The sequence below is a fragment of the Falco punctatus genome, assembly GCF_963210335.1.
Source record: "Falco punctatus genome assembly, chromosome: 9".
Taxonomy (NCBI): Eukaryota; Metazoa; Chordata; class Aves; order Falconiformes; family Falconidae; genus Falco; species Falco punctatus.
In genome coordinates this window covers 20,134,942-20,160,672 of record NC_137589.1, presented here as the reverse complement: position 1 = coordinate 20,160,672, position 25,731 = coordinate 20,134,942, and the positions used below count along the sequence as shown (strand labels likewise).

The 25,731-nt window shown below is 41.9% G+C and overlaps 1 protein-coding gene across 7 annotated transcripts in view; it reads left to right on the top strand.

Annotated features, from left to right (window-relative positions):
- Window positions 1-25,731, top strand: part of MICU1 (mitochondrial calcium uptake 1) — a 105,798-nt gene that overhangs the window by 10,806 nt on the left and 69,261 nt on the right. For all 7 annotated transcript variants that reach the window (XM_080401659.1, XM_080401665.1, XM_080401662.1 and 4 more), the window contains 3 exons: window positions 2,479-2,640; window positions 12,998-13,184; window positions 19,983-20,145. In XM_080401659.1, coding sequence (XP_080257785.1) covers window positions 2,480-2,640; window positions 12,998-13,184; window positions 19,983-20,145 — 511 coding nt within the window. In that variant the 5' untranslated portion in view covers window position 2,479. The remainder of the gene's footprint in view (window positions 1-2,478; window positions 2,641-12,997; window positions 13,185-19,982; window positions 20,146-25,731) is intronic.

Sequence of the window (25,731 nt, the reverse complement as noted above, 5' to 3'; positions counted from 1 at the left end):
TGACTTACGTGCCTGGAGCTTTTAACAAAACATATCAAATATCATGCTGCTTTTGAATTTAAAAAAAAAAAAAGTGAGATTGTAAAATCACAGATGGAAAGCATGGAAAATTTAGCTTACAAGGTGCTTTTTTTGTTTTTGTTCCAAGATAAGGATACTCTATATTTTAGGGTTATTAAGGGAACCACCTGCTTTCAGCTGTCTTGGGCAATTGTTACAGAGTGCTGTCTGGGTGAACATTCCACCACCATCAAGGATGGAGATTACTTGGACAAAGCAGATGATAGAGTGTTTCTTAGGGCTCAGACAGGACAAACATTTATTCAGTACTAAAGCCAACAATCTGAAATGTTGTAAAAATCTCATCAAGCTCAAAAGTAAGCACTGTGGGGCTTGACTTTTGTTTTGGCTGATTAAGTGATAGTGGCAAGATTTCCCTTATCCATTGCATCTTATGCATATAAAGCTGTAATTAGGATGGGGAAGCCAAGTAAGGGCAACATTGACTTCTTGGTGAAAACAGAAAATGCAGATTTTTCTCTGCATATGAAACAGAAGTTAGTCCCTGGAGATGAAATGGCAACATCAGGTTTGTGTAGGATGGAAAATAACTTTAAATTTGAAATAAGAGCTGTTTTTCATAACAATCTTCTGTTGTTCAGAACTGGAGAAGACTGGAGAATAAGCGCCGTTGACTGGCTGTGTTCCATTCAAACTTTAATTTTAAGCCTATTCATTTTTAAAGGAATAAACAAAATGGGAATGCCCACTGGAAATTTGGGGGTTGGTATGTGCACAGATGAATATAAAATGGATGCTGCTGAGATGGAGTAGCTGTGAGCAGTAAAGTTCGCAGTATTTGTCCATAAAACAGGGTGGCAAGGCATAGGCGCCCTGTGGCTTTGGCATACACAGCAAGAGCAGTATTGCAACTTCTGTTCCAGCCTGCTATTGGCTGCTGGTGCTTCCTTCCATCTCCCTTGTCCCAGGACCATGCAAAAGCCTTAGATCTGTATGAAAAATCACTGATAAGGGATTTTCTAATGATTTTTCATTATCTGTACTTGTCTTCCCCTCATCACCTTTCTTGATTATGCTGTGAAGTATTGAGATGCATCTCCACCACCTTAAAGGATATTGAGCTCTGGCACTCAAAATTAGCTGCTGAATATTTTATGTGCGTCTTCCCTTCCTCTTTCTCTCTTCTCCTCCCTAAGTTCACATCACTGGTTCACATTATGAAATCTTGAGCTGTGTGTTGCTTTAATCAGCGGAAAAGGGCGGTAATATATTCAACTCTTTATAGCTGAAATGGGATAACACACCACACACGTAAGATATGTTTGCACAAAATGGTCCCAAGATTCTCATTGTTGGAAGTTAATGGTTTAGCAGAATGGTGTGGTGGCATCTTGTGTTGCAAAAACAAATAAAAACCAATAGATGTGACTTCAGTTTTGTATTCTGTGGTTATTTGCTGGCTGGGAGTATTTGAGCAAAACAGCAAGAATGGGGAACAAAACAAAAAAATAGGCCACTGCTCCCCTGCTTTCCACTTCCAACATTTTTGCTGGCCTTGGGAGTTCTATACTGTTCTGTTCCAAATTTATTTTTTTTTTAAGGCTGACCCTGCAATCTGCAAATGGAATTTGCATCAGTTAGAAATAAAACCTTTATTTCACTAAAGATACAGCACCTTTCCCTTTCAAGGGTGACATTTACCCTTCACCTTCAATCTTGTGAGCTAGCAAAAATTGCTTTGTCTCCTGTAGCTGGTGTGTGTGATGAGGTGAAGTTTTTTGCAATTCAGTTTCCTCTGTTGTAGTAATGTTTGGATTTGTAGTTCTGGTTTCCTGTTTGTCTTTGTACTGGTGTGTGTGTACTGAGGTATGGATTGTGTTTTACAAGTTTTGATGCTTTGAAACTTGCCTTATATTTAAAGTTTGATATAAATTACTTGCTCCAGGGTAGATAAAAAAAGTGATTAAGAGCTGTAGGGTTTTCTTAGGGAAATTTATAATGACTGGGTTGGGTTTTGTTTGGTAGGTTTCTTGTTACTTGGTTTAATTTGCCATTTAAAATCCAGCTGTGTCTTTCCCTGTGGCCAAATGGCTCTTATCTGCTATACTTGTGTGTAAGATCTACCTGCATCTTCTGTGACTTAGCACTTGGGTGGAAGAGTGCAAATATTTCATCTTAATGAGGTGTGCTGGAGGAAGGCTTAAGAGGAATTTGAAGAAATGCTGTAAGAACAGCTGAGTAAGTAGTGAGGATGTGTCAGCCAGGTGTACACCAGTATGTAACACTTGTAATTATCTATTTATTAGGTTATGTGGCTATTTCAGAACAGCTAATAAACGTCTGTGACAGTTATTTTCTGTAACTTTTCCTATTCAAGAAACAACTTGTGAACAACTACCTGGTTGGGATAGTTGAAGCCATTTGTTGCTTTACTAATATGTTGTTCTTACTCCACAGGATGTTTCGCCTTCGACTTCTTCCTGTTGCAGCAGGGCTGTCTGCTGTTTCACGGCGTTACCATGGGACGGCACATCACCCAAGGACCAGGCGTAGGCTTGTGATGGCAGCTTTCGTAGGGACAGCTGCAGTGACAACAAGTGCCAGATTCCTTTGGCAGAGGTAATATATATTTTTTTGTTTGGGTTTTTTTTTTGCCTGAGATGTCATGCTGCTTTAGTTGAGTGGTAAGTCCTCCAGATGAGTTTAAGATCTGCAGGAGACTTTTTAAAGCATTGTTGCTTGTCCTGCTTCTGCTGCATGCAAGGAATGGCTGTTGGTGATTCCCTGTGGAGTTGCTTTGCCACTGTGAGTAGTCAGATATGCAAAAAAGCTGAGGGCTGAGTTTTCCCCTGTAGCCATCCACACGTGAGCTCTTTCCCCATGGCAGGATTTGCTGCCTGGCTTCCCCCAGCATTACATGGGTCTGTGGTATTGTGCAAAGAGAAGTCTGTTGACTTGACCAAGCTGGGTGAAATGTCTTGCTTTCAGCTTCTAGGAGGGCTGCTAGAGATAGCACACTTGGCTAGGGGATGCTACTCTGCCTTTCTTTGTGCTCTGCTGACTGCTTCATATATGAAACTTAGCAGGGAAGCAGAAGGGGACAGTTCATCTTGTGATGGTAAGGTAGCTGTATGCAGGACTCTGGTTTTTAAGGGCCGGAGCCTGAGGTCACCTACTTGTGGTCTGTGAGGCTTAAAGCTTGTTTCCATGATTGTGGGGAGAAAGGAGCTATTTGTGCTTGCCTGAATGACCATCAGTGAACCATGGGCCTGTGCCACATTTGAAATAAATCAAGGACTCCCTTCTCTTCCCTCAAAATGTAGGAGCAGTGTGGCACCAGCAGTCACTCTAGCTCATGGCTGCAATGGGAGTCTGAAAATAAAGCCTTTGCTTAAAACCCATCTTACTTTCATGACAATATTTAGGTTCTTTTTTGCTGCCACTCTGCTCACCTGTGTTGTGGCTGGAAGGCTCTAGTTCTAAACAACAGGAGGAAAATGATAGTGATTGTTCTGGCTGTTCCTAGAGCTGTCAAACTTTGATATCTGCTAAAAGGAGTTGCTCAGTCTGCGGAAAAACACCGTGATCCAGCACAGTGTTGTCTTATGCTGCATTCTGCTAATAATCTGCAGTTATGTAGTGCCTCTTTATTCACAGGACCTGAAGACCTCTGTGGCAATGGCCAGGGTAACACCCCTTTTCAGTCAGGGAAGTGAGCAGGGTTTTTTCCACTTAAAACATCCTCAGCATCATCTTTAAGTAGGTAGGACATAATGTCCTACGTAAAGGTGTCCGAAGACAGAGAGTTAATATCTCCCTCCTGCAGCAGGTTCGCTTCTGCTTTTTAAAACAGCCAAATTGTCAGTTGTTGGCTTCAGCTTTCATCAGTAGGAAGGTGCTTCCTGTGGCAAAGAGCTCTAATGGTATGCAGAGTGTTAGGTCACAGGTGATTACAGGGAGAGATTCTTGGCTCCTGGAGTACTTGGCTGTTTCTTGGAGGCCCCTGGGCACTATGACTAGGCTTGACCTTGCTCAGCTGAGGGTGCTGATTGAAATCAGATAGAGAGGGGCAATGTCTTTGGAGTAGCATGGTCTGTGATCTCCCCAGTCCTTATCAATCTGGAGAGGCTGACTTGCTGTTACTGTTTGGGTTTTTTCCTTCTTTGCTCTATCTACTTTGTCTGTTATAAATTTGTAAAGCACTAAATAGAATTACACAGACTTTGAGGTATTCCTTTCCTACAGGAGCCATGAAATAAATCCACAATGGCAGTAACTGTAAAATAGTACTTCCAGGCTTAAGATACTCATTTAATTAACTACTTCGCATACAACTCTTTAGTAAGAGGAGGAACAAAACTGATATATTTGTGTAGAAAATACTTCATACTGACACCTGTAGACATTTTTAAAAGACTTTTAAATAGGCATTTTAATGTTGTGTTTAAATGAGGGATAAGGAACTGCAAATTTCCTTTTGTCTTTCATAATATATAAAATGGGTGATTAGTAAGAGTTTAAGAATAAGTGTAGGTGAATAGAAAACATTTGTAGTGACATCCTGGGTTATTTAGGTAGTACATCCTGAGTTATTACAGTAAAGTAGCAGTAAGTATAATGAATTAGTTACAAAAGGTAAATATGTAATACATGTAGCCAGGGCACAGGATTGAATAAGCCGGATGTCACTGAAAATATAACTTACGGACTACAGAGAGAAATGTCTGTATGCGTCTTGAGTATTTACAGTTAGTAGTAAGCAATTTCAATTCATTAAGTGTTGCAGTGGGTTTTGAATGGGAGGTTAGGGAGGTCCTTTGCATAACCAATTCTGTTGCTGGGGTTACTCTGTTGCAGGGATGACCTACGATGCTTGTTTACCTAAGGTTAGTGAAGCAACTGTGCTTTCATTGTGATAGGAAACTGCCATGCTGCATAGCCAGTCTCTGAGGGGTCCGGCAGGTCCTAAGCGTGGCTCTCGTAGCATACCAAAGAATTGCTGTCCCTTTTGATGACAAACTCCTCTAATGAGGAATGTGTGCCTGCTAATATTCTGCTTAACTTTGGGTGGTCTGTTAATGAAGCTGAGGCACATCATTGCCCTTTGAGTAGGGAATGCTGTTAAGGGATGCTCTGCTGCAGGCTGTCAGTGAAGTTTTCTAAGGTAAGGGATGTCTCCCTCTTTTTGTTGTTTTTTTTTAATAGTTCATTTTCTTTATAGTTAAGGCATTAAACATGTAGTAGGCTGAATCAAGAAGCAGTTGAAAATCTTGTGCTTCTTGGGCTAAGTAAGTAGAAGATGATGCAGTGTTAGATGAAGAGCAGTAATAAAAGGAAAAGAGTATCTGATGTATTTCTTTTTGCCATCTGCATAAAGCCTTGTGTAAATGCCCCAGCTCTTCTCTACTGCTGTGTGGGGAGCAGCACTGCATCTCTCATCAGTACTTAAAAAATGCTCAAACTTACTATTTCAAAACAGATTTGTTGTACTTCTGATGATGGTGTAAATTGCTGAAAAGGATTAATATGTTAGTGCTTGTATGTGAACTCACGCTATCCACTACTTAGCATGAAGAAAGACAGGACTTCTCAAGTGGTTTGTCTGTCATGTGCAGCCTGAAACCAGTGTATTACAAACTGATTCTGCAGGATATGCTTTGAGCAGTGTCAGAAGCCAGTGCTGGGGTAAGAAAGCCTGCACAAAGGTAGATAAGTCAAGGATTGAAAAGATATATATAAAAAACCACAGTGGTTTTATGCCGTAAGACAGAAAAGACTTAGATTGTGTCTTCCTGAGATAGGAGGTGGGCTGGTGGGATCATCATGTTTGATCTGCATCTGTATGTAGCCTTCTGCATAGCCATCCATTGCAGGTGAGTGTTGGTCCTATTGACTTTGCTGTCTTCTGGGAGCTCCTGCTGCCTGGTTTTGGTGGAGTAAATCTCATGTGAAAAATTACACAACAGGAGTAACTAATGGTGCTCTGCTTGGCTGTCGTGGAGAATACTTGAGCATTGCAAATAACTGAGCTTAGAAGACTAATGAAGTTTACCCTTTCTAAGCAATAACTTAAACTCTGAGGATTTCCAGCTGGCGGCAGAAGCAATTAAGTATCTGAGCATTGGAATAATGAACTGAATTAATTAATTTGAAATAAATCTTGGTGCATTCATTGGCTAATCTAAATGAGCCATTAATAGATGAGCAGCACTGAACCTCTTAGTTTGCAACAAGCTTAATATTTATAAAAAATACTGTTACTGATGCTTGTGTAAAACTTGTATTTTGTATTTGTAGCTCTACATACCCATTGGGAGTGTTACTAAAAGGCCACAGATATGTTCTTTATGTCACAAACCTTCCTGGCTGAATCTGTGGGCAGTGGGCATCTGAAAGCACTTAAACTGGCATTTTAGTGCTGAATGTTGTCACTCAGTCAACCTGGTATTGAATGAAATAAGGGAGCATATGGACCTCTGGGGAGGACTTCTGTAAGCAGTGTCTTACCAAGTGCTCTTCCTGATTGACTGGAAGTATTTAGTTATGCTTCATTTCTTATCCTTCTGCAAATAAATTAGTGGTATGAATAAGGGCAAGACATCTGTGTTGTTCTGGAACTTGCTTAACAAGAAGATCCTTTGCTACCAGCATGTTTGTATCTAATGCAGTACCCAGTCTTCTTTTGCTGCATCCCCTTGGCCTTACTCTGTGCTCTTACGTCTTTTGCCCCATTCTGTGCATAAGTTGAAGCAATTAAGGTTGTGATACCATCTCCCAGCCTTGACAGTATATTCTCATTCTGTTACAAACTCATATTTTTCATGCCTCGCTCCTCACCAGCAAGCTGAGCAGTGCTGGCTGCCACTTCTGCAGATTTCTTTCAGTCTTTACCAGTTCTTCCTCTCTTTTTCGGCCACCCTGTATCAAGTGCCCAGTTGTTTTACTGGGAGGTTGTCTGTAGAGAAGACTCTTCGTCTTCCTTGCTTTACTGACCTTCACTGCTTTTGGTGTTTGGTGGTTCTCCATCGGCGCTTCCAGAATTAATTTTGAAGCCTAGATCAGCCCATAGCTAACTCTGTTTAGGAATGCATTGAGGGGTTTTGCATCACTGTCATGGGGACTTCAGAGTAATGTGCTTGGAATACATTTTTAATGGCAGAAGTGTTGGAAATACCTTATGCCGGCTGAAACTGAGACTTTAAAAATCTTTGTTCTAGTAAAACAAAGGAAACCATGTAAATCAGTCAAGAAGGGAGAAGCTGATTTTATAGCTATGGATATGTCAGGTACTATGTAACCTGATGTAGGAGAGAAAGGACTAAAAAGTATAGGTATTATTCGTATGAGGTTATTTTTATTTTGAGAATTCTGCTCCATTTTTTTAATTTTTTGTGAGAGATGACAGACTCAAGAGACTATCCTTAGGATTGCTGTGCTGAGGGTTTTCTCCTAAGGCCTGAAGACATGTCGATCTGAGTGCTGTCTTGAAAGAGCACTGTGTCCTTTCAGGTGGCTTTTGGCTTCATATTATTTTTACCCATGAGCATCAGGGGAAGGAAAGAATCAGATGTTGGGAAATGAGCCAAAGTCAAAACTGGAGTCAATTAGGAAAAGATCTGAACAGCCCAGGGTGGGGGTGGGGGGGTGACCTCAGTTGACCTGCAGAGCTTAAAGCACAGGTATTGCCCTAAGCTTGCAGAGCTCTGGAGTTTGATCAGAGTGTGTTGATAGTATCTTATTTAAATGTTACATAGCAAATCAGAGCTAGGATTTGTGCAGAGAAGCCAAATGGATATGCAAGAAACTGTGCGTGCGTCTGTCAGCACTGTGGTTCAGGGGTATAGCCCCGTGCCCCACTTGGGGTGAGCTCTTCTGGAAATGTAAGCAGTGTCTCCTGGTTTAAGAAATTAACAGATGTGTAATTTACAAGGATATTATGGTAACGTCAGTAGGATGCCTCCAGTGTGTGTCATTAGGGTTGATGGCCTTTGTGAAGCAATTGTTCTCCTTGCTATCAGGGAGTCATATCTAAGGAGCTGTGTGTTATCCCACGTGATCCAAGTTAGCTGGTGAGACTGACCTAAAACCATTCAGGTTCGTTTTCTTCAGAGCAGTCCCTTTCAAGGGGGCTTGAGGCGCAGGTCCTCGTGCTCTGGCCTGTCTGTCTGCACCCACGAGCTGGTGCTGGTGCCTGAGCTGGTGCTGGTGCCTAAACTGGGCTGCAGCAGAGGAGAGTGGGAGGGAGCGTGAGAAATCTGCTAGTGTGCTGCCAAGGCAGGGCTGGGGGCCTCCAATCTAGTCTTGACAGGCAGCTGTCTCACCTATTTTTAGGAATTTGCTGGTGATGGAGAGATCAGTGATGGAATAAATCCTCCCTGGCAGCTGATTCCAGTGTTCTCTGTCCTTAACATTACATGCTTTCTGTGTATGTAAACGTGTATATATAGGCTTCTCCTTCTTTGCCATGTGTCTCTTCCCTTATGGTGTTCTTAAGCACATCCTGAATCTTGTCCTGCCCTTGCTGGACCAAGAGAACAGTCCTGCTGCAGTGGTTTTATGTATTAGTTATCTCACCTTCCTCTTTCCTTCTTTCTTATAGCAATCTGACTTATTTACGTCAAGTTTCCCACATTGTGTTCTGGACCCTTAACCATTCCTGCTGCTCCCTGTTGGCTCTTCTCCGGTTTGTCCAGCTCTTCCTTGGAGTGCACTGTCAGTAGCTGAAGGCTTTTTTTGTGGGGATGGTCCTGCTGCTGGCTGGCGTGGAAGGAAGGACGTGCACATCTTGCAGATCATGCTGCTGTCTCCTTATGTTCTTGGACCTATTTTAAGCTATGGCTGGTATCCAGAGCTGTCTCCTCAATCTAATTGTTCATATTCACCTCTGGAATCTGTCTTAATTTTGTCATGTTCATTGCAGTTCATGCTACAAATTCATTGTGCTAATTTACAAGCAGTATTAAGTGCCGTGAAAGCTGAGGAAGGAAGCACAATAGTAAAAAATCCTGAGTGGGGTGACATCCTGAAAAAGCGGGCTATGAATCTTCATAATTTCTGGTTAACTTCTCATTAAAGTCTTAGCTAAGTAATTTAGTTGCTGAATATGGTTGAGGTGAGGATGAGACAGAGCTCCTCACTGAAAGCACTCCTGATCCCTGGAGGCTGCCTACTTTTATGAATGTTGTGTACAGGCTAGCTTTTGCATTTCAGTATGGAAAACTGAAGTTTTAAGTGGCTTTTGAACCTCATGTGGATGTCTCCAGATGTTTATAGATAGGGAGTGTGGCAACTCGTCACCTGAAGAACACATCTGTCAGGCAGGATTCCCCTCTCCTGCTTCGTTTGGTGGCAATGTTTTTGCTGACTCCTGAGTGCCCAACTTCTTGTTAGATCTCCTGCATTTCCTTCTGAGACTAATGACATGATTATTAGATGTGATACCTAAGTGCTTTTCTACTGCCTTCAGGTTTAGAACAACTAAGCACTTACCTCTGGCACAAAGCTTTGTTACTTTAGCAAACTGTTATGCTTCTGTCACTCAAAGAAGAAAAATATGTTAAAGTGAGAGATCACAATTTCTCTAATTGGAAGACCTGCAGCTGTGGAGTATCATGCCGGTGACTGCTGTGAGTACCAAGATCCTTTGTGTATGTATATCGTATGGTTGCATGCATGTGGCTTTGTCAAAGAACCATTTGCTAAGTGAAAATTCAGTATTTAGTCCTCCTCTGTGGTAGCTAGGTGGTTTTCTTTGGGGATGATGAAACTAATCTTATGCTTGATTGTTGGCTTTCTCCAAGGATTAAAAGAAGATACTATGAAGCAGATGGGAAATACAGTCTTTGCCTCAAATTCCGTTCACTGGGGGCAGGGTACGCAGACAGGACCTGAAGAGACCAGTAGGGTTGAAGCGTGGCAGCTAGGATCTGGGGCAGGCACACTCTGTGGGTAGAGGCTGGCTGCCAGTTTTGGCACAGAGTGAAGCAAGTCTTTGTATTTTTGTTGCTCTTTTGTGCAGAAGTTGTAACCACAGGCATGCCATTGGAAAGTCAGTCTCATCAAAAAAGGAGGTGGAGAGTCTTCACTGGCTGATGACAGTCCAGCAGGGTGGATCTTTCTAGAGCTGTGAGGTTTTTCCAGCCATACTCGGACATCTGCATTCAAAGACTCCTTTATGTGGGTGCAGATGGAAGGTGTAGTTGTTGGAAGCCAAGGATTTCAACAGAGGATGGTTGTGCAGGATGTAAAATACACAAAGTAGTAGGTGTACGTAGAGAGCAGATCCTTCAGTGATTAATTCAATGAGTAGTTTGGACTGTGTCCTGGAGGTGAGGAATAGCAGGTACCGTTTAAAACCTTGCTTGGGAAGTAGACTAGCTTTTATTCTCACAGCTTGTTTTGCTTGTATGCTGCAACGGTGATCTAACTGTAGAGCAGAGTTAATTACCTGGATAAACCAGGGAGGGGGGGGAAAGCAGACTGTATTCAAACAGCCTACGTCTGCATTGCTATAGCCAACTGCCTTGACAGTGTGATGGATTGAAGGAATGCGTAGGATTTGCTGAAAACGTTTGATTTTTAATTTCATTTATCCCTCCCCTGGTTTGCTAGCTGTCAGTCAAGCATTACAGGAGGAAATCTTTACCGATACAGCTATTCTCTGGCATGTTTCATATGGAATAGCTTGGTTGTGTAGATAAGCAATCAATTTTCTACTGCTTTTCTGTCCCCAGGACCTTTTCCCAAGAGGTTCTCTCAGAGCTAATGACTGGTGTCGTGCTTACACAAGGGCTTTCTTTGACATGCACTACTGGTGTAGCCTCAGCTGGCAACACCTTATTCTAGCAAACTGCATATCAGCCAAAACCACAACTCCACAAGTATGTGCCACTGCTGATTAAACTTGCAGGAAAGGCTTCAGGAGAGGTGCCAGTGTGGACTTTGTGCTCCAAGAGACAGATCAACTTCCTGGCTCTTCTGGGGAAATAATTTCCCTATCTTAAGATGCTTGTGAAGGACTCAAGATTTGGATTCTGTCTCTCACTGAACCTGTTTGGTTCAGTAGAGGTCTTAAAGATGGTGCTTTGTTATAATATGAAAACGTACTGGCAAATAGAGGCTCAGGACCTTTTCAGAAAGGAAAGGCTGGCACATTAGACTGTGTCTTGCATGAAAAGTCATGGCTAGTACTGCTCTTCACCAAGCACTTACGTATTTTATTAAATCAAACCCTTGCGATGGAGTTGCATGCTGTCACAGCGTAGACTAGAAACCTCTGAACTGCTTTAACCTAGCTGTAGTGCTGTGGGAATAACCCACAGCATTCCAAAGCAATGCTGGGATCTTGGTGGTTGTTCAAGTGATTTTGGTACTTTGCTGAAGTAGTTGTCATAATATGAACAAAAATTAATTTGCATTCATCATGATTCAATATTCTTAAGTATGCTCTTTGGGAGTTTATTCTAGAACAATAAAGTTTTTGTTTCTCAGCAGTACTGTGGAAGGATTTGAGTTCTTTAGCCCTTCCCCATCTGTCCTGTCCTATGACTGTTAGTGAATTACTAGATGCTGGTAAGGAATGATTTGTCTTTAATTTCAGTAGCGTTGAAATTAATTGATGGAGCACCTATCCTCATTTCTTCTTCTTGGAAGATGATGCTCTGAGATTGCTGCAAATCTGCATACTGCTGGGGAGACACAAACTTTCTCTGTTGATTTTACGTACCGTGTCTGTGTTTTACAGGAAACTGGTAGGATAAAATATGGGTAGCCTTTTGCTCAGAGCTAGGGAGATTTCAAAGATCTTGGTTTGGTTTTGTTTTCCTCCCAAGGCAGCTTTTTTTGAATAAATTCATGCAGTTGTAAATGACCACATTCGTAGTTAAAGGGAGCACTAAAGTACCAGCCTTCATCTGAAGGCCACTGGTTAATGAGTGACACCTAACTGTGTGAGCCCTGAACCCTGTGAGAAGTCCAAAATAAATCACCAGGAATGCATGTCAAGGCAGCTTCATTTAAGTTACAGGCAGGCTAGGGTGTTTGCCTGAGCTGTTTGAGTCCTTTAGAAAGAGAAATCATTTTATCAAACTTTGCTTTGTTGCTTGTGACACATTAACATGCCCTTAAAGACTATTAATTTAACTCATATCAATGTGGTCTGAGCCCTGGTTATAAACCACTTTAAAAGTAAAGCATAGGAAAGCCATAGCATTGTTTGGTTTATGGATTATTTAAGCACCCTATTGCCAGTTGCAGTTCTGCGAGTTACTTGTGGCTTAGTCTGAGTGATTTTGAGTATTGAGTCTTGGTCTACAAGCAGGGTTGCTGAAGAACTTTGTATTTGAACAGCAAGGGAAAAGGGGTCCTTTGTTCTGCCAGAGTTGTATTTCCAGCTTGAGGATAAACAACCCCAGTTTCTGTTGTCACAACTCCTGTAGCACTGGAGTTTAGAGCAGTCATTGGTGGAAGGAGGAAATAAAACAGCCTGTCACCTGCTGGAGATAGAAAATAAATCAGTTGAGCTGAAACAAAGAGGCTATTCTTTCTGAATCCTGCAGTGCTGATGGTAAAACAGATTTTTATCACTTTCATATAAATCGGTTTTGGGGGAGTGGGGGTGGAATTTAGTGCTAGAGGAGGTATGGTATGCCCTTCCCGTTCTTTCTTGCATGTGTAGATTTTGGGAGAGGGCACAGTAATTCACTGAGTGATTTGCTCTCTGGTTTTGGGCTGGGAAAACTCACTGTGATTATTAGCTTGGATTTGGCAGGGCATGGGGGTGGTGGAAATTGTATTATAGCAGGTAAAGGCACACAATATTCCAAGGAGACTGATCACTTTTTTGCTTTTGCTTTGCAGTCCTCCATGCTGAACTGTAACAAATGTTTCATTCAAGGGAGAGAGTTGCATGGCAGTCTTTGTAGCCTTAGCACCCCTCTCAATTTTCTAAACTGGTGTTTTCTTTTGCCTTGGACAGGGCCTATGCAGAAGACTCATCCTCTGTAAAACAAGATCCGAGGACTGAGCCAAGTGAGAAGGTGAAGCATGAGGAGGAGGAGGAGGAAAGCAGCAGCAGTGAGGGTAGAAAAGCCGTTGCATCGGGCAATGAGGAGGCTCAGCCGGAAGGGAAGAAGAAGAAGCGTTCCGGGTTCAGGGACCGTAAGGTACCAAACTTGGGCATGTTACAACTGCAGCTGTTGCACTGCAGTAGAGAAAAGGACAAAACTTGCATAATGTTTTTTCAGACTGTGGTGTAGCGAACGTATAGAGTCTGGCCTTTGCTCTGTGCCTTCGTTTTCTAAGGGACCTTACTGTTTTGGGAACCTACTTTCTTGGCATGCTACCTTGAGTTTCTTTAGGTTGAACTTTTTTAGCAAGCAACTTGGAAAGCACAGTACACTGATCCTGTGAAACTGAGATCTTTTCTCGCATCTCCAGTTGGATGTCAGAAGAATTGCTCTGAGAAATCAAGACTCCTGCCTCGATGGCTGTTAGGATGGTGCATGCAAAGTAGGGGGTCAGTGCAAAAGCTTTAAAACCATCTAGGGCATCCACCATGTGTGTGTCTGGGAGTCCATCTATTTGCCTGTGGACATACGGAGTGTATGTAGGAAAAAGAGGATGAATAAGGGAGGGTTGTCGGAAAAGCATACTTTAATTCTTTTTTTTAATTATTCCATGTAAGAGTAGTTGTTGAAATACAGCCTCACTCTGCTCATGGTTAGTCATATCTCCCTCTTGATGCTTATGCCTATTTAATTTTCATATCAGGCACATTTTCAACAAGAGGAAAGCTTGAGTAATAAACTATATTGTCAGCTTGTGACTTGGCTTCACTGTTGAGCAATCCTGAGAGCTTTGGGCTGCTCAGAACTGTTAGACAACTAGTTCAGTACTATCTGTAACACTGTTACTACAAGATGTATGATTTGGTCTGATGGAGAGTCCTATAACTGAGAGTTGGCAGACTATGTGATTTTATTTTTTTTAAAGCTGTCTGGATGTTGGTTTTATTGGGCTGTGTTGGATGATTTAATATCTTTGCAGTGCCAAGGAGGAGAATGGGAGTATATGCTCTTCACTATTTCTTTCTGTATGACTTGCTTCTGATAATTATTTTTAAGTCTGTATCCTGGAGGCTGCATCTCATTAGCTGTTAAATTGTGGATGGTCGTATATAGTGGCTTAACAACTTTTCATAAAAAAATTAAGAGCTGTTTATTTGACGTTGCTGAATCATATTCTGCTCTTGGTTAGAGTATATTACACAACTTGAAATTTTCAAGTGCCTTGCGGTATCTGGGGCTCCAGACTCTCCCTGTTGTGACATGCTGTGGTGGCAGCTCAGTTAGGTTATGCTGTAAGATACTACACTGAGATATTCAGAATTGTCCAGGAATATGGATTCTTGGCTTGTGCTAATTTTCTTGGCAACTGGGTGCCAGGCACTCTTGACAGCTTCAGCAAAACTTTGACTCTTGCCAGTACCACTCAGGGGAAGTGGGTTATTTTTTTTTTCCAGTATCAGCAGATGGTGGCAGGTTGCAAAGAGCAAAGAAATGATCCACCTTCATCCACACTCTTACTTTTAAAGAAAAAAAATTTGTCATCACAAGTGAATGTAATGACTGATGTTACTAATTTTTTTCCTTTTGTCTTACATGGCTGGTTGCTTCTGGCTAGGGAAGCCAGCAAATATTTGTTTGCAGGCGAGGACTTTTATTCCAGTTGTTAGGAGACATCCCTACGCTGACCAGCTCTTTCCTTCCCATACTAGGCAGGGAAGAATATGACCATGCTTTCCAAATAAGATGTGAGCCAGGTGTGGAGGATGCCCAAGAGGTCTGTTGAGAATGCAGCCTGGATCCCTTCTCAGTCCACAGCCTGCCTTCCTCCTACAGTACTTAACTCGGGGGCAGTGATTTCAGCGGAGAGAGCAGTGTTTAAGACGGACTTTTTTGCCAATGTAAGCCCTTCTTTCTCCAGACTTAAGATGGAATGTACCTTCTGTAACCCGAATGGCAGTGTTGCTTTTGCTTTGTTTAATGCAGGATGTAACCGGTAGTCTCCCAGGTGCTGGGTTCTGTGTTTGTTTGAGCGGCTTTGTTGTGGGCTTGGTGTTTGATCAGCAGTTGCCCTAGTGAGTCATCTCAGGAGGTATGTCTGAATGCTACCAGCTCAGATGACAGACAAAGGTGTGCCCTGGCTTCTGACTCAAAATCAGGGCTGCTCCCAGGATGTGCTACTCTCCTAATGAGTTGTGTAGCACTTTAGGGAATTCCTGACTCTTTCCTGACTCCTCTATGTTTTTCTTTAAAAAAACAACCACCACCACCCACAGTAAAAACCCTTTCCAGCTCCTCCCGTAATTAATTGGAACATAGTGTGGGGTTTTCCTTGAGAAAAAAATGAAGCTTAATTGAAAGTATTTTAACAGTTGTTATGCCAATTCTGCTTTTAATGAAGTTGTGATTAGTGGTGAAATAACAAATTAGGCTTGACATAGCTATTTTGGGTAGTGATTCAGTGAAGAGGAAGTTGAAATACAAATCCCTTGGCATTTGCTGGGGCTGGTGCTGCGATTGTGTATGGATGGTTCCCAGGCACGTGTTGTCTTTTAGGCTGTGCGATGTATAGGTGTGACTGTGTAAGGCAGAGAAGGAAAAGATTTTGAGCCCTTTCATAGGTAGAAGGCTGATGAACAGTAATACATGATGTGGGTGGACTGATGTGTTAATTAAGTGTTTGCATGCAGCATTAGGGCTGCTTTGTCAAGATCTGATTGCAGTGTTTTCCGTGTCCTGCAGGTGTGCTGCCTTAGGAGTGTTAGTTGTACTGGAACTTCATTTTGGTGTGCATTACAATAGGAAACCCAAAGAAAATTAATTGTAATTAATTTACGCTGCTGGCATGTGTGCACTGTTGCATGGTCAGGGAGGCCCTGGTGATGCTCTGGAAGTGAATTGAGATGTTAATTTAGAGCTTTATTTTCATGTCTGCACAAGACTTGATTTTTTTCCTTTTAACCTGAGGCTTAGCATAAACATTGACTGTCTCAACAGCAGCTTTGCTCTTGTAGAGCAATGGGGATTACTTGCTCATCTTTCTCCTCCAGTAAGTACGTACTATATTAATAAGTGCAAAAAAAGATTTTTCCCATTTGGTCACATAATCTTTCTGGAGGCCCCTGATTACATGAGGCTGTGCCTCTGGGGTCAGGGTGAGGGTTTTGGCAGGTCTGCACTGCTTCGAGGACTGGCACGTGCTGGGAAAAGGCCACTGCCTGGGTACACGCTTTGCCAGGAGAATGTTTTGGATTATTTCATAGGTGAGAGGGTCTGGGAGAAGAGACTTGTCTGGGATGATTTTTGTGTCCAGATTATTTAGAAGTAGTGTAAAAAGCCCTCAGAGATGGTCATGTGTGCACCCAAAAACACATGTGCTTTTTATTACACATATGTATAGTGAGATCAGGGCACCCATATTACTGCCCACTTTGTGTTTAGCACCCAATCTTGAGTAAGTTGTTCCCATTTGCAAGGTCTTGGCTGTTCCCTTCTTGACCTGGCTTCATGTTCAGTCTGGTCTTGAAGTCAGAGGGATGGGTTTTAGCATATTTATTAGGTTTTGCCAGCTGATTAGATCATGTTAGCGAAAATGAGGTAGTTGTGAGTTCAGCTGCAGGCAAAAGGGCAGAAGTGTTGCAGCATTTGCTCACTTCTTGTAGGGATTTTTGAGGAAGTGTGATTTGGGTTGTGATGAAAACAGCCTGTGAGATACTAAACAAGAATTTTAGATTATACTTTTTTGGTGTAGATTGTGAGTTATTCAAGACTGTTGTTCCTCATAATTTTTCAGGAATGTATTTGTCCTGAAATGTGTTTGTCACAGCTAATTACTGGGACTCAAAAGGATGGAAATAATTAAAACTAGCTTCCCATGAAACGTTGAGTAGCTGTACATAATCATGTTCCTTTCTGGATCTGAAACTAATCGCTTCACAAGTAACACCCGCTTTTTACACTGCATCTCTTTCATGGAGATGGTAGGTCAGCTCAGCTTGCTTTGGCCAGATGTGGCAAACTTTGCATCAGAAGATGATGGTCATTTAAAAATCCTTAATTTCCTGCTTTGTCTGATGCTGCTTTAAGACTAATTCGAAATGAGATGGTCAGCTCTCCACCTGCTATTGGTCCTATTTTTGTAAAGGCATTCAGCTGGTTTTCTTGGAGGATGGGAAGCCCAAAACTGCTTTACATATTTCTCGTGAAATTTCAGACTGCATGTGGACAAACCTCTGGGCTTGCAGATCTGTGAAGGGTTGTTGTGCTGCATGCTGAGACAGGAGACCTTTTTTAAGCTTTTGTGAGCCATGCCACATTGCTTTGAGAGCTGTACATGGCTTTTGAGCAACAGACTGACCCTTCCTGCTCTAAAGCCGCATATCAAAACTGCATCCTTGTAAGTGCATAGTGGTCATCTGAGGAAGCTCTTTGTTTAGCAGTATGCATGGATAGATGACAGTATGGCAAATGATCTAGGTAGGAAAGGGCCATGTAGTAAATGGGTACTTTGCTTCTGTTGCAAGTGATGATCACGGTGGACTTAAGGGTGCAGTGTGGATCTGATTGGGGTGTGGGAAAACTGCTGTGCCTGAAGTCGAAGCAAAATGTAGACTGCTTAGCATCAAGAAAGCAAGGGCCTTGAGGATTACCCCGAGCTTGGGGGGTATGAAAGAGTTAACAGTGAAGTTGTTGGATCAATAAGGAGGAGTCTCAGTAAAGATATTAGGTGAGGAACAAGGGCAATGCCCATACTCCAAAAATGAGAAGAAAAGCACTTGATAGCAATAGGCCTGTCAGCAGTATTTTAGCAAGATCTTAAAGCAGATACAGAGAAAGATCCATTGTGGATGTGAAGTTGAGTGGGGTAAAACAAAACGTGGTTTTACTGGCAGAGATGTCAAAGACTAATGTCTCCGGTGCAGCAGTGGAGTTGTCAAGTAAAAGAGGTGCAACTTACCTAGCTGGGTTGAAGGAAAGCATTTGATAGTGCCTTGCCAGAAATTTTTCCCCAAGCTTGGAAACTCAGGAATTGTGTGAAGTTTCAGGTGGACAGATGATTTAGCTAGAAAGCAAGCTGTGTTGAAAGGGTCTTATGGATGGAGGGAGCTGCTGGTTCTAGTCTGTGGTGTCTGCTTTTAGCTCCAGTTCTGGGCTTGATACTGTAGTTGGTTTTAGTTGCTTTGCTTGAAGGTAAGGTGCTTAACTATGTTTTTGGCTGATAAGGTTGGGTGGGGTGTTATTCGTGAGATCAGGTCATGCTACAGGAAGGGGTGAGATACGGGCCTGAAATCACAAGTCAAAAGGTCACTTTGGCATAACAAGTTACCACCTACCAGGTGGGAGCTGTAGGCAAAGACATGTGCAGTTTGGCAGCTGGGAAAGTGCATGTTGTTGTTTACTGCGGTTTGGCTGATAGACAGTGACTTGTAACTTTACAGTAAGACAACTGCTATTGATCCAGTGCCTTTATCTTTGTAGGATCTTGTGGAATCAACAAACCTAATCCCATTTTTATTGCTTGATTATAGGTGCAAAGGTGAGTAGCAAAAGGGACTAAGGACAAAAACTTTTTTCTGTGTAGGTGACTGCAGGAAAGAGGGAGCTGGCTGTAGTGCTTGATGCAAGGACATTACTGAATTCTGAAAAATCTATGGTGATGCTAAGAGTGGGGACGATGCTTTAGATATTGGCATTATAGATAATGTCATCTACAGCTGTATTTGCTCAAGATCAGAGCTGGAACACATGTAGAAGAGAGAGGCTTTGCTTTCCCCTGGTTGTTTTACCGAAGCCTGACTTGGGGGATTAAAAGCCTTGGCCTAGTTTTATCCTAGAAATATGAAAAACTAGAGAGGGTGTTTGCTGCCTGATAAACATCAGGGTGGAGAAGTTGTCTGAGTTTAAGGACAAGGCTAAAACAAGATGAAAGCCATAAATGATCTACAGCTGCTTTGGCAGTACCCTTGATCTTGCCTATTCTCTCCCAGCAGATCACTGGTGGTGGTTTTGTTGGTTTTTTTCTCCTGTAGCTATTGGGCAGAAGTACTGAAAGTTTCAAGTACTTTATGGACTGTCAAACATGGCATATAATACAGGAATAGTAGGCTGAACTAAGAAGGAAATTTTTCTATCCTAATACATAATGAAGTGTAGGTCTTTGTGCCTTTTTCTTCCCTTGTGGCCTTATGTTGTGATTTTGTAAAAGCTTTCTGTTCTCTTTGATTAATTCTAGCTGTGTGTTGGAGAAAATGGTTCTAGGTACAAAATAATTGCTGCTGGCAGAGTTAGCAAGTGGCAGATTGGTGGGGAGGAGAGGACTGAGTAGAGAATGTTTCTGCAGAATTTTGCCAATGTGATAGAAAAGAGGAAAAAATGAGGTTGAGTGACTGAGCAACCAGCTGTGGCTCCAAGTAGTTCTTTCCAAGACTCAGCTTGAAAATAAAGGTCTCTCCCAGCTCTCCAAGGCTTTTCTTTTACTTCATTTACTAATCACAAGTCAGAACCTTCAAACACTATGGTTAAAATGTTGAGCTGCTTTTAGCATCATGAATGTGATGCTAGTGCTTTTTTATGTTCATGTTTAAAAGCACCTTCAGAGACTTTGTTAATTTGTTTTTCCCCTGCCATCATGGTGACTCAAAACTTACCAATAGTAAGGACTCTTGTGTGAGCTCCTAATATTCCAGTATTAAGAGAGATATTTCCAATTTTCCTGGTAGTTCAAAGGTTGAGGATAGGATGGGGTTTGACCCTTTCAGCATAGTTTCTTTCCAGTGTGTTGCTGCACACATCTTTGTTCTCCTGTGGCAAAACCTTCAGAGGACTAAGGGTGGCTGCTAAGGTGGGTGTTGGGAGATCTAATTTAACCATCTAATGCTGGTTAAATTTCATATCCAGGTGATGGAATACGAGAACAGAATCAGAGCCTACTCCACACCGGACAAAATCTTCAGATACTTCGCCACTTTGAAAGTCATAAATGAGCATGGTGAATCGGAGGTTTTTATGACACCGCAGGATTTTGTGAGATCGATAACACCTAACGAAAAACAACCAGAAAGTAAGTTGTGTGTGGAACTAATTGGAGGAACTAATACAGTGAAGTGGAATAAACTTTCCAGTCTCTGCTTACCTGATCTTTAAAATTCACTTCAAAAAGTTACTTTGTCAGGTATTGTTCTTGTTATGTTGAGAGGTACGGCACAAAAGGGGAGTTGGTGTCTGATTTGGGTGCTGCCACAGTCAAAAAAAGTAATGCTCTGAACCCATGCATTATGGCAGTGTGATGATGCACAGAAGGATAACAGAGTATAACAGATGTAGGAACAGGGCAGAAAGATACCAGTGCAGCTGTGCAGGAGCCATGCTCATCTCTCCCACAGAGTCTGCAGTGAGTCCATGCCAGCCTGAACTTAGCTGACTGGCAGCAGCACAGTGCTGCCAAATAACAGTGATCATTTGGGTTCAGAAGTGTAGTTGTGATAGCTTCTTTGGAGCTTTGGATCTATTCTGTCTCCATGCTCCAAACCTAAAATGTTGCCTGAAGTTCTGTTGCAGCATAGTACATCTTGTTGGCGTGGCCTCATGAAGAGCAGATGAGATGACCTTCTTGTATATTTAATAATGAAAGTTTAGCTTCAACTGAAACAGTTTAAGAACTGTTCGTAAACCTGCAAAAGGAGGTTGCTTTGGCAAGGAAAACCTTAGCAATAAAGGAGTTGAGGCAGCCCCATTCACTCAGCTGAGTTGTGATGCAGCTGGCCACAGTGGGGCTCATCTCTGCTGGCTTCAAATTCCTTGTGGGTTGCAGGGAAGCACATCAGCCATGGTACCTGTGGGGGTTTGGCAGGCAACAGGTGGGAGAGCAGATGCTTTTTTTCTGGTCTGGGGAGCTATGTCCTGAGCATTTGGCAAGAAGTTGGTTTTTGTGGGATGGCAGGAGGATTTTGCCTGTCTTCTGTTTTGGAGGAGATTTGTGTTTTGAGTGACAACTGGGAAATCAGGTTTCTTGGTCTCCCAGAGTGTCTCTCACAGAATGAAACTAGCTTTGGTCAAATTAAAACTCCTCCTCTTTCCCCAGGCATTAATGAAGAACTTCAGCCTCTAAATGTTAACTTTTTGAGAGTGGAGTTTATGTGCAAACTGTGAAACTGTTTTGATATCTTACATGAAGTTGCTAAATAAATATCATGCACACTTGTGCTTAGAAAACAACACCACTAAGTGTGCATAGGAGGGAAGAAAAAATCCTGGCATTAGCATTAAAAACAGGTTGGTGAACTGCTATTTAGGTTTTCATCAGGTCCTGAAAATGCCTTTAGTTTTCATATGAATTACATAGTTTCATCTTCAGTGAAGAAGTAGCTTGAGCAATAAACAGAAAATAATGTTCATAGATAATGAAATTGTTTTACCATTTTATCTATCTTAAGCTCTTAGGTACTTTGAAAAGCAGTAGCGCCTGGCTGAGTGCAAGTCTTCCCATGCAAGATTTTTTTTGGTTTTGTTTTTTTGGTTTGTTTTTTCTGGATTTTTGCTGTCCAGCTAAAAATAGAGAACATCCTATGTTTAATTTCAACACATCTGATTCTCTTTTAGTTCCTCCGTGCAATATATGTGCTTGGTGCATTTTAAGGTGTGCACAGAAAATAGGTCGAAGAGTGCTCAGAAAACACCTACTTGGGAGACAAGCAAAGGGGACTAATGGGAAATAATTTGTCAGTCTTAGCCACTAACTTTGTTGTAGCTGTTGTTACCCTGGCTAGGTGAACTGCTTAAATGGCCCCTGAAGCCTGTTCCAGCCTTTAAAAGCCTGCAAATGCTGCCAGTCAGTGACACAAAGCAGCCTATAAGGGAAGAAGATTGCCTTGGTGATACTTCGAGGTGCTCTTGGAAAGTGGAATGAGATTGAGCTTTGGCTACCTATCAGCAGGCAAAGCAGGAGAGTGAGCATCTTGTGTCTTGTTAGTTTGAAAATCTGTCTTGAGGACTGTTACTGTCATGGACTTTCTTCTAGACTAAGCTGCTGCTGGGATGGCTTTTCCTTATGAGCACTGTACATGATGACAATCACAGTGAATGTTTTAATATATAATGAACAGAAGGGTAAAAACACTTAATGCTACAGTAAAGTCAAAGCAGACATAATCTTGTTGCCAAATGTTTTAAAAGCTGGTAGTAAAAAAAATAAATAATGAAAAAGATAGGTCTGATTTTAAAACCAGAAGTGAAAAACAAAGAGTGCTACCTGCTGACTGGATTATTTCCATACTTTACATCTGTTTGATACTTTTGGCTCACAGGATTATCTAGGTTATAGATTAGTAGGGAAATGTTGTGGCTGCTTTCTCCCTGAGCCACAGCTCAGGTATGCCCTCCACTGGGGCTGGAGCATCCTGCCTTCATCCCAGGGCACTCATTCGGGTGGTTATGTAGCTTGGAGTGCTCCTTGGAAATCTCCCTCAGGTAGTGATGTAGCCCACTGTAATCATACTAGCTTGGTAGGTTAATGCTTGAACTAAATTATGGGTTACTTTCTGCAGTCTCGCTGACCCCAAGGTTTTCGGTGTGTGGCATTTGTTGGTATGTTTGTACAGCAAAGCAATAACCTTCTGGTCCTGTGAATTAATATGGTCCTGCATAAGCAGTCTGAGACAGGAGGAGAGCAGGGGAATGCTCAGTATGCTCCAGCTGCCAGTCTTAATTTCAGCAAGTAACTTCTTGTTAATGTGTCTGTGATTTTATGGAGAGAAAAATACTGTGGAATGTAAGTGATACAGAGTAATGAGGTATCCAAGTCCCTGTTGTATTTATTTTTAAATTGATAATCTACTGTGAGGTACCATATGCCTGACTCATTTTTATGGATTGTACAGAGGAAAGTTTGATTTATTGTCAACAAAGTGTCAACTCAATTCTAGACTGCATTTTGTTAATGAATGCAAATTCATTATCTCCTGTAGATTGCTTTCTCTAGTTCAGTAAAACTTTCTGCTGTAGCTTTCTCAAGTAGGCAAGCTGTGCTTAAGGTATGACACCCTCTTGCTGAGCTTGGAACTCTGTCAGAATAAGCCAAAGAATGGCATTAAACTTGGAAACTGCTTTAAATTTTTTTTTTTCTTTATATGCTGTCTGGGAAGTCCAAGCACCAACAGAAGCATGGGCAGTAATATCTGCTCCAAGGCTGGATGAACAGGGATGGTTGCTTTGTACCTGGTGCTTTCTTGGTACCCCAGCTGAAAATACTGTTACTCTGGTCGACAGGGTAAGGTTTTACAAAAGCAAACAAGTCAAAACAAAACAACAACAACAAAAAACATTTTAGATGTTGCAGCTCTTTGAAGGCAGGTGGGCTTTTACTGAAAAAGGCATATGAAGCCATGACACTTGACAGGAACCATAACCATGCCTGGTACTTGCAGGTTGTTGCTGGCATGTTCTCTGTAGTCTTACACAACTGTTGGCCTACAAGAACGTTGCCAAGTACTTGGACCTGCTTGGTGGTGGCCTGCCCAGTCATCCTTTCTTTCCTAGCCTCTAAGTTCCCTCCATTTCTCCAAGTTTCTCTGGGTCCTTTCTACGTTGATCATTTTCCTAGGGGAACTGAGTGTTTTAGGGCATCCTGGACTGAGAAGGAGCTGTGGTATAATCAACCAGTACTATTTTTTTGGTCTCTGCATAAGGATTGAAAGAAGTAAAAAATGCTTCATATATCATCACAGCATCACAAAGACAGGTTACACCCAAACCAGTCTTGCTCTTCCATCCTAGTGTTAACACCCCTGGTTAACCCAGACTCCCACTGCATGAAAACTCCTGCTGCCTTTAAAGATCCACCATGCTGTGTAGCAACTCAAATATCTGAACTCTTGAAAATGCCCTGGAAGGTTTGGGGTTTTTTTGTGGGTTTTTTTTTTTTACCTTGTCTGCAAGAAACTATGAACATGCTGTTAAAGCTCAGCCAGAAACAGCAGCTCTACCCCTGCAGCCTCTGTGCACAGGATGGTGTTGGAGTACAGGAGCTGTGAAGGACTGAGCTGGTGTCTGGTGGCTTGACCAGACTGTGTATAGCTTGATTCTCAGTTTTGAAATAGTTTTGGTTTTCATGTTTGGACTAATCATGAGCAGCTGAGCAGAAACTGGCATCTGGATTGTTGCAATGCTTGAGTGAATATCTGTTATTTTGAGTTAAGTTTGTGAAATACGGATCTGATTTTCTGTAGAGCCAACAGTCATGAGCTGTGACAAATGCCCACCTAGTCTGGTGGGGAGGGTAAGGACTCCCTAAGCTTATACAGATCCCTAAAGTTATGCAAAGTGTTCAGTTCAGGTATTTAACACCCAGAAGGAAACTAGAGATGCTGAACTTGCCTTCTGGTTTGTTGATAGGGACTCACTTCTGTGTTCTCCCCCCAAATCCATCTGCTGGAAAGACCTTTAGGGAAAGGATGTGTGGGTGAAAGGGAGAGGTAACACAGTGGTTATCTCCTAAACCAGGAAGGTGAATAGATGTGGGTATTTTTTCTGTGAAAATACATCATTCCTAGGCAAGAATCATCTTTGGGGCCGTAACACCTAATATGAGAGACCCCAGGAACCTAGCCAAGGAGGAGCAAGTGAGAGGTGCTTTTACATGCATGTCTATGTGATAGTCATCAGAAGAAACAGATAGTTAGGGTTTCCAGTATAGATGACGGGTTGATATGGCTGATCAGTTGTGTTATGAATGCACATCTCGTAGAGAGACTGACTTGTCCATTGGAGGAGGGGGAGATAAGTGAGGGCGAAGTAGTTCCTTGAATGAACAAAACAGTTCTAGACTTTAACACAAAGCTGAGAGTGTTGCCCCCTGAACAGTCTCAGGCTGCTTATTGTTTGCTTGCAGATCACATTTGAAGTTCAGGGGAAAACACTCATATAAAAATCAGAAGCTGGGTTACAGCTGTGGAGGGGAAAACTTGGTCCAGTGTTTTTTCTTCCCGTAACATAGCATGTTGCATGTACAGTTAACAGACTCTTTTTCAGTCTTCATAATTAGCCCTTTTGCTCATCTACTTTCAAGAAAAAGAGTCCATGTTATATATCAAGCAACAGGAAAGGAAAAGCAGAGGATGATTAAATGTTACCCAAATAAGGTGAAACATCTTACAAAGATAAAGACTGGAAGGAGTTGAAAAGGTTTCTATTAGTGGAAAACTGCTGGCATCCCAGAGGAGATAATGATGGTTTCTAATTGATCTCAACTGTGTTCTTAACATACTATAATAATTATTCTAGAAGCTCATTTGTTAAATATCTTTTAAAACTGCAATCTATAATCTGTTGCCCATGGATATTTTTTTTTCTTCATGATAAAATGAAGAGCTTGGTATTTTAGATATTTATCAAGTATGGTCATTAGCTGGCTTTGAGTGAATCTGTGGAATGTTTGTTTTCATTAATTGATAGAAATATAATAAGCATTTGACTTAAGATTCAAGAACAAGAGTAACAGCAGGTTATTATGTGGGGGTTTTTTTCCTTTACATAAATAATTCCTTCTCCATTCAAATATCCTCTCCACCCCCCCCACCCCCCAAAAAAAATTAATGCAGAGAATATGGTTCTCCTGTGGAACACCCTCCTTTCCCCATTGTGGGAGGCAGTG